The following is a 9,227-nucleotide window of genomic DNA, read 5'->3' as shown; positions in this document are numbered from 1 at the left end:
CAGCGAGATCCTACTTTAACAAGCCAGCGAGATCTATTACTTTAACAAGCCAGCGAAGTCTTACTTTAATTAACAAGCCAGCGAGATCTTACTTTAATTAACAAGCCAGCGAGATCCTACTGTAACAAGCCAGCAAGATCCTACTTTAACAAGCCAGCGAGATCTATTACTTCAACAAGCAAGCGAGATCTGACTTTAACAAGCCAGCGGAGATCTCACCTTAAACAAGCCTGCGAATCCTACTTTTAGGGCTGTTAAACATAAGATCCCTCTTTTGTACAAAACTGACTAATCCTAGGTATGGCCGCGTGAGGAAAAACACGTATTTTGATCAAACTTTCCCTTAGACATTCCTGACGTAAAACGATTAAGGAAGTTCTAATTTCTCCCGTAGATACTGAAGATTTACGAACCCCACAAGGTGACAAATTATCAAAGATCTCTGTTGATGCCCTATCGGTGGCAGCGTTACCCAAGACTTCACGCGAAAGACCTTAATACCCTCATTTTATGGTTAATGAATTCCTCATTTCCCTCCTCGACCGTCTAATGAGGTGCTTAATGAGGGGTTAGACTGTGTTTCCTTCGGTTAATTCTTGTCGGTCTTGAGATGGAATTATTTTTTTTTCTCATGGAGAGTACTGACGTTGGGATGAATGCAGTCAGAGGGAGGATTTTGTGTCAGATTTTATAACTGGGAATATTTAAAGGTTTGCGTCTCACGTATTTGTCAATGTTCACACAGTCACACACACACATACATACACACACACACACACACACACACACACACACATATATATATATATATATATATATATAGTTAAGGCGATGGTGCTAAAAATAGCAAATCATTACGACTCAAAATAACAGCACATAAACACTTCACACAATACATATATGTATATATATATATATATATATATAATATATATATATATATATATATATATATATATATATATATATATATATATATATACATAATATATGTATATATAAGTTAAAGCAATACAAAAATATATAACTAGGATATTTTATTTGACAAAGGTATTTTTGGAGTAAGAAAACTGACAAAAGTGCTAAAATTAAAGGGCAATATTAAAAAGTATTTCTAAAGGCATTTTTACAAGTATTTTCATCGACCATGCTTTCAGGTGCTGAGCGAAGGCTCACTCGACCGAGCCACCTTCAGTCAAATCATCTTCCGCAAAGGGAAACTCTTCATCGTCGAGAGTAACTTCGCCAAGCAGAGCTTCCAGACGTTAAACCATCTGGACTTCACTGGAAACCAAATATCCCACTTCCCGTTCCAGGAACTCCAGGCATTCACTGTCCTGAGGGATCTGTTCCTTACGGACAACAAGATCGAGTCCTTTCCCGTCCTCGGATCCAGGACGCTGGAGAGACTTTCATTGTCTTACAATCCGATCGGTTTCCTGCCCCGCGAAGCGTTTGACAGACTTCCGTCACTTGTGGCTATCGACTTGGAGCATACGTTCATTAACTTTGTTTACCCAGGTGAGAAAACTTGTTTCATTAACTTCCTGCACCCAGGTGGGAAGACTTGTTTCATTAACTTCCTGTATCCACGTGAGAAGACTTTTTTCATTAACTTCCTGTATACCCAGGTGAGAAAACTTGTTTCATTAACTCCCTGTATCCAGGTGAGAAGACTTGTTTCATTAACTTCCTGTACTCGGGTGAGAAGACTTGTTTCATTAACTTCCTGTATACCCAGGTAAGAAAACTTGTTTCATTAACTCCCTGTATCCAGGTGAGAAGACTTGTTTCATTAACTTCCTGTACCCAGGTGAGAAGACCTGTTTCATTAACTTCTTGTACCCAGGTGAGAAGACTTGTTTCATTAACTTCCTGTACCTAGGTGAGAAGATTTGTTTCATTAACTTCTTGTACCCAGGTGAGAAGACTTGTTTCATTAACTTCCTGTATCCAGGTGAGAAGACTAAGACTTGTTTCATTAACTTCCTGTACCCAAGTGAGAAGACTTGTTTCATTAACTTCCTGTATCTAGGTGAGAAGACCTGTTTCATTAACTTCTTGTACCCAGGTGAGAAGACTTGTTTCAATAACTTCCTGTGCCCAGGTGAGGACACCTATTTCATTAACTTTCTGTTCACAGGTGAGAAATTATTACATTAAATTCCCTTCCCTGGGTGTATATACCCTATTTTATTAACATTCTGTTCACAGGTGAGGCACACCTGTTTCATTAATTCTCTGTTGAGAGGTGAGAAATTATTACAATAAATTTCCTTCCACAGGTGAATATACCAAGGTTCATTAATTTTCTCTTCATAGGGGAGAACGCCAATTTCATTGATAGTCTCTTCGTAGGTGTGAACATACATTTTCACAAACATACTATTATTCCATTGCCTTCCCGTTCTCAGGTAAGAACACAGATTTCATAAACATAAATGGCACCTCCCTTAAATAAAGTATTGTAAAAAACAAGTAAAAAAATGCGCCGAGGTTTCTTCCGCGCTTTCAAGTTTTCTGTACAGCCGCTACAGTCTAATCAAGGCCACCGAAAATAGATCTATCGTTTTGTGGTCTCCGTATAATGCTGTATGAGGCGCGACCCATGAAACTTTGACCTGGTGGTGGCCTATCCTATATCTTTGCCAGAAGCACAATTATGGCTAACTTTAACCTTCAATAAAATAAAAACTACTGAGGAGGCTAGAGGGCTGCAATATGGCACGTTCGATGATTGGAGGGTGGATGGTCAACACACTAATTTGCAGCCCTCTAGCCTCGGTATCTTTTAAGACCTGAGGGCGGACAGAAAAAGTGCGAACAGAAAAAAGTGCGGACAGAACAAAGTGCGGACGGACAGCCAAAGCTGGCACAATAGTTTTCTTTTACAGAAAACTAAAATGTGCAAAATATTCATGTTAACATTACGACCTTGTATCATTTAGCAAAGTAACGAGACAGTAAAAGTCAGCTGTAATAGTCTCCATATATAAATAAATAAATAGATAGATAAATAAATAAATAAAGTCAAATATGGCTACACAAACACTTCAGCTTATAAGTAACGAGTCCATACATTCAGTAATTTTTGTTTCCATAACTCAGTAAATAAATAGAGTCAAAATATGGCTACGCAAACACCTCCGCTTATAAATAACTCTTTCTCTTTGTCCCTGGGTATCTAAAAGAACTTTGGCGCCATCAGTTCATTTGCACGTAAAAGCTTTTTCTAGTCGGTCCTAGAATATTAAAATCGTACTAAGATCTCATCAGCCAGGAGTTCGTAAGAGGCTTTCCCAGTCCTTCTTTGTAAAGGTGTTGATCTTTAAATGTTTAAGGGTTCTGAGAGATCTCCTCTTAAGGCTGTGGTTCTTAGCCGGGAGGGGGGGGGCCTTTGCACCCCTAGGGAGTGAGAAGCCGGTTTCTAAGGGGTGCCGATGCCTATGAATAATTAAAGCAAAATATATTTAAATATACGCTTGCTATTTTTTTCTGCAAAAAATAAAAAAATAAAATAAAATAAAATAAAATAAATAATAATAATAATAATAATAATAATAATAATAATATTATTATTATTATTATTAATGTTATTATTATCAATAGGCAAAAGATAAAAATTATCTTAGTGCAAACAATGAGGAGGAACACCGTTCAGGTGTTCGAAAGCCTTTGTTTTTATCTTTACAAATGTAACAATTTATTTACAAAATACCCTTTCATCACGATGTTGTGAATTCCTTACAGATAATAATAATAATGATAATAATAATAATAATAATAATAATAATAATAATAATAATAATAATAATAACGAATTTCTTCACAGGTACATTTTCCAGGCTCGGATCCCTGTCACACCTCTTTTTGGGATTTAACGAAATCTCTGACCTCATCGAGGGCGCGCTGGAATTTGCCAGCCGGAACATGACCGCAGTTGGATTAAGTCACAATTATCTTAAAACTCTCAGCTCCAGAGCATTGAAAGGTAGGAGTTATAATAGTTGGTGAGGTATTTAAATGTGTGTGTATGAATATATATGTGTATATATATATATATACATATACACATATATATTCATACACATATATATATATATGTAATTAAAGATAAATAGAGAGAGAGAGAGAGAGAGAGAGAGAGAGAGAGAGAGAGAGAGAGAGAGAGAGAGAGAGAGAGAGAAACACAAAACTTGAACAATAAACCAAAACTGGTGAGCAGGTGTCATTTTCCATTATTAATAAAAACACAAAAGACTCTGCAAGTGCATATACCTGAGTACCTCCCTTCTAATAATGTGCTTATACCGATGCGCTTAGAGTTTGATCTTTTATAAAGTCATAAGGATTTATTATCCTCCCCTCCCCTCCTTCCTACATGTCTGTCAATCCGTGTGTGTGTGTGTGTGTGAGTGTGTGTGTATCTGTCTAGTCAACCTACACTTATCATTCATCTTTCAAAGCCTACCTACTTTCAGAGAGCGAATAATGCCATTGTTAAACTAAAGGATTATTTTTAACACACATTAAAATAATGCTCATGCATGAGCATTTCAAAAGGTAATTGAGGCGGAAGGGACTACAAATGACGCCAGGGTCGTAATGCGTATTCTCCGTCATTAACGACGATTTACTGGTAGTGTTAACACCTGCCCGAGTTATTCGCATTGATGGTTATGTATCATTTTGCCCCGTCTTTTAAAATTGGTAGTTTCCTGACGCTGCATTTAATAATGAAATAGCATAAGTTCTGTGTCAATATAATTATGGCTGTTGGGTGAGAGAGAGAGAGAGAGAGAGAGAGAGAGAGAGAGAGAGAGAGAGAGAGAGAGAGAGAGGGGGGAGAGAGTTAGGAAATTTAATGTATCACTAATTTGTCAGTCTTTTAAACTATTAGTTTCGAAGATTTATTATAAGTTCTGTGTGAATGTATTTATGGCTATTGAGAGAGAGAGAGAGAGAGAGAGAGAGAGAGAGAGAGAGAGAGAGAGAGAGAGAGAGAGAGAGAGAGAGAGACAGTGGAAAGTTAATATATCACTAATTATTTGTCAGTCTTTTAACATTATAGTGTTTCCGAAGACTTAACAGAAACTCTGTGTGAATATATTTATGGCTATTGGGTTAGAGAGAGAGAGAGAGAGAGAGAGAGAGAGAGAGAGAGAGAGAGAGAGAGAGAGAGAGAGAGAGTAGGGAAAATTAATATATCACTCTAATTACTTGTCCGCATTTTAAAATTGGTAGTGTTCCTGAAACTGTCATTAATAAAGAGCTAATAAAAATTCTGAGAGAGAGAGAGAGAGAGAGAGAGAGAGAGAGAGAGAGAGAGAGAGAGAGAGAGAGAGAGAGAGAGAGAGTGTTATGAAAACTGATATATTACATTCACTATATTGTAAAAAAAAATAATGAGTAAACATCACCTTTGCTTGTTTACAAATCCCCAAAGAAGTTTCACTGATAACATTCAGTTATGAATCAGCCAGCTGTCAGTCATCCTGATCACTGACACTATTGAGCTAAATTAGGATAATAATGTGACAGGAGTGACAAAAGACACCGAGAAACTGCAAAAAGATTATCAGCAGTGAAAGATATCAGTAATGAACTGCAATGACAGATGCCAAGCAAAGCCATTGGTGTCTGGATAGACAAAGGTCCCTTGCTACTGCACCATTCCAGACCAACTGGATACATTCTGGATATAAAGGCTCCCTGCTACTACATCATTCCAGACCCACTGGATTCATTCTGGATACAAAGGTCCCTTGCTGCTACACCATTCCAGACCCACTGGATTCATTCTGGATACAAAGGTCCCTTGCTACTACACCATTCCAGACCCACTGGATTCATTCTGGAAAAGGTCCCTTGCTACTACACCATTCCAGACCCACTGGATACATTCTGGATACAAAGGTCCCTTGCTACTGCACCATTCCAGACCCACTGGATTCATTCTGGATACAAAGGTCCCTTGCTACTACACCATTCCAGACCCACTGGATTCATTCTGGAAAAGGTCCCTTGCTACTACACCATTCCAGACCCACTGGATTCATTCTGGATACAAAGGTCCCTTGCTACTACACCATTCCAGACCCACTGGATTCATTCTGGATACAAAGGTCCCTTGCTACCACACCATTCCAGACCAACTGGATTCATTCTGGATACGAAGGTCCCTTGCTACTACACCATTCCAGACCAACTGGATTCATTCTGGATACAAAGGTCCCTTGTTACTACACCATTCCAGACCAACTGGATTCATTCTGAATACAAAGGTCTCCTGCTACTACACCATTCCAGACCAACTTGATACATCCTAGATACAATGGTTCCCTATTGCCATACTATTTCCAGATCAACTGGATACATTCTGGATACAAAGGTTCCCTGCTACTGCATCATTCCAGACCAACCGCATTCTCTCAAATATTCCATCCTCCACTCTTCACGCCTGTCTAAATCTCGTAGCCAAGCTGTCTTTCTCTTGCTTTCTGAGCTCACTGGAGTACCTGGAAGATTCCAGAGCAACGCTGGAACGAGCACGCTGGAAAAGAAACCCTGAGATTATCTTAACTCAGGGGTCTCCCGCCAGAGTTCTTACATGCGTGGGGAACGAGATATTCATCCGGAAAAATTCAGTGAATTTATCTTAATTTATACTTCACCCATGATTCTGTTGTGATAATTCATCATTATCTCTATTGCTTCTATAAAATATGCTCGTTAACTCAAGTAGAGACGTTGATAGTATAGAAAGAAAACGTGGAGAATGTTGTTGATATTCAAAGCAATCGCTGCTTTGATGATGGGATGAAATGAAATTTGCAAAAGTTGCTTTGTTATGGCTTTAACTTCAAGATAATATCTTCTCCCCAATCCTTTTTTGCTTATTGAAAACAATTATTGTTGCTCTTTTTTATATTGTATTCTTCAAAACAATTCCTTCATTATTTTTCTAGTTTTATAAATCTTTAATACATGGAAAGTGTAGTATTACCTAGGTAGAGGTTAGCGTAATATTTCAAGCAACCTAAGAAATGTCGGTTCCTATAACACATGGATTCACTTACTAGAGAAAATACTTTATAGGAAGAAGGAATTATTATATTAAATGATGAAAGCAGATGGGTTTATTTTCCTGGACCCTGTGGAATTTGATATAATAATAATAATAATAATAATAATAATAATAATAATAATAATAATAATAATAATAATAATAATAATAATAATAATAATTCCTTTAAATCATGAGAACATGTGAAATCTGGTATGATGATGATAATAATAATAATAATAATAATAATAATAATAATAATAATAATAATAATAATAATACCAAACGTTCTTACTAATTTCAGGGAATATTACTTTCTGACATACAACTCTTATTTCCAATCGCCAGGGATTCCTCCAGGTATTTCACTATACCTGGATAATAACGGGATGCAACATTTTGAGGAAGATACCTGGAGGCCGATATTGCGAAGGGAAGTGACGATTTGGCTCGCAGGTAAAAAAAAAAAAACTCTATTTGCTCATCTTCAATATTTCTTTATCTTTGCCAGTTCTGGTATTTCCCATCTTCTTATGTAGACCGCTATTGAGTAGAGTGACTGATGCCTTTTTGTGTGAAACGGTTGATTTTTTTTTTCAGATTTTTTTCTTTTTAAAGTTGACAAAATCATGCATCCACTTTTATTAGTTTTTTTCACAATTGTTGAAATATTACTTGATATTTCCTCAAACGTTTATGATCAACAATATTTCGTGTATGAAACTCAATATTTTGAATCCCATGTCATTACTTTGTCCACTATCCTCAGAATATTTATTGGAAGTCTTTTTTTTTAATGAGAATAATTTTAAATGTGTCCAGTATCCTCAAAATATTTATTGGAATTTTTTTTTCGTAATGAAAAGGATTTTTACTGTGTCTATTGCCGTTAAAATATTCAATGGAGGTTTTTTTTTAATAAAAATTATTTTTATTTTGTCCAGTATCCTCAAAATATTTACTGTAAGTTTCTTTTTTAATAATGAAAATTATTTTTACTCTATCCAGTATCCTCAAAATAATTATTGGAAGCCTTTTTTTATAATGAAAATGATTTTTACTTTGTCCAGTATCTTAAAATATTTATTTTAAGTCTTTTTTTCATAAGGAAAACGATTTTTACTGTGTCCAGTATCCTCAAAATATTTATTGGAAGTCTTTTCTTATAATAAAATTGACCTTGTACAAAATATTTTTTTCCTTCCAGGCAATCCACTGGCATGCGACTGTGAGCTCAAGTGGGTCGTGGAACATTCCCGTTTCCACAGTCAGGTGGTTTTCGCCACCTGTCAGGATGGAAGGGACTTGATCAATTTAGGAATAAAGTATTTTAAAGATTGCGCGTCAGATGACGAAACGAACTTGTTCCTAAGAAGACTCGGCGTGTCACTGACGAACAATGACCCGTGACTCAGTGCCACCTGGTTCATGAGCGTGAACTACAAATTCGTTCCTAGTTTGACGAACTGACGTAAGCCATTTTTTCCACATTCTGAGAGTATTGACTTCAGAGATTTTGATATTATTCAGCGCTTTTAATTAACCCATCTTTTGAGGACGTTTGGTTTGAAGATGTGACAACACACAGACAGCTGAAGTTTTGATGTCACAAAGTAATAAAAACTTAAAAAAAAAAAACCGGACGAAATAATTGCTATGTGATGTAAATTTGGACGCGTCGATCAATGGTATTTCACTTACCATTATTTTGGTATAAAGTTTTCCTAAATTTAATCTGTCTGATGGATGATGCACTACTTCGTCATCAATTTACGTAAATTTCAATAAAGTTTGTTGTCATCCAGAAATGAAATTGACTCTCCAATAATATTTAGGAAACAGAAGAGAAAGCCATATTAAAAAATCAGTCTAGCCTTTCACAGTACGTAACACTGAAAACAAATCAGTACATTCCGAGGGGCAGTACTCTCTTTCTGTGTGATAGAGAAGTCTTTCATGGCCAACTAATGCAAAGTTCAATTACAATCAGATAAAAACGACTTTCTTCTTTATCTGTTCTCGTAATTCAAAACTTGGAATACAGACGAGAAACTCGCAAAATGTGAAATTTACATTTTAGGTCTATCGATTCTCTGGAAACAAAATTTAAAAATGAGCATCGCCAAGCGTAAGGGCGCGACACAGTTACGTTGGAGTTTGA

At 36.4% G+C, this 9,227-nt stretch overlaps 1 protein-coding gene across 1 annotated transcript in view; it reads left to right on the top strand.

Annotated features, from left to right (window-relative positions):
- The window catches only part of LOC136847987 (oplophorus-luciferin 2-monooxygenase non-catalytic subunit-like), a 12,148-nt gene extending 3,274 nt beyond the window's left edge, over positions 1–8,874 (top strand). The window contains exons 2-5 of the mRNA XM_067119997.1: positions 1,158–1,521; positions 3,833–3,991; positions 7,415–7,522; positions 8,274–8,874. Coding sequence (XP_066976098.1) covers positions 1,158–1,521; positions 3,833–3,991; positions 7,415–7,522; positions 8,274–8,476 — 834 coding nt within the window. The 3' untranslated portion in view covers positions 8,477–8,874. The remainder of the gene's footprint in view (positions 1–1,157; positions 1,522–3,832; positions 3,992–7,414; positions 7,523–8,273) is intronic.
- The last annotated feature ends 353 nt before the right edge of the window (positions 8,875–9,227 follow it).

The sequence above is a fragment of the Macrobrachium rosenbergii genome, chromosome 18 (genome assembly GCF_040412425.1).
Source record: "Macrobrachium rosenbergii isolate ZJJX-2024 chromosome 18, ASM4041242v1, whole genome shotgun sequence".
Taxonomy (NCBI): domain Eukaryota; kingdom Metazoa; phylum Arthropoda; class Malacostraca; order Decapoda; family Palaemonidae; genus Macrobrachium; species Macrobrachium rosenbergii.
Note: the sequence above shows the minus strand (reverse complement) of the source record. Positions and strands in the feature narration are given on the sequence as shown.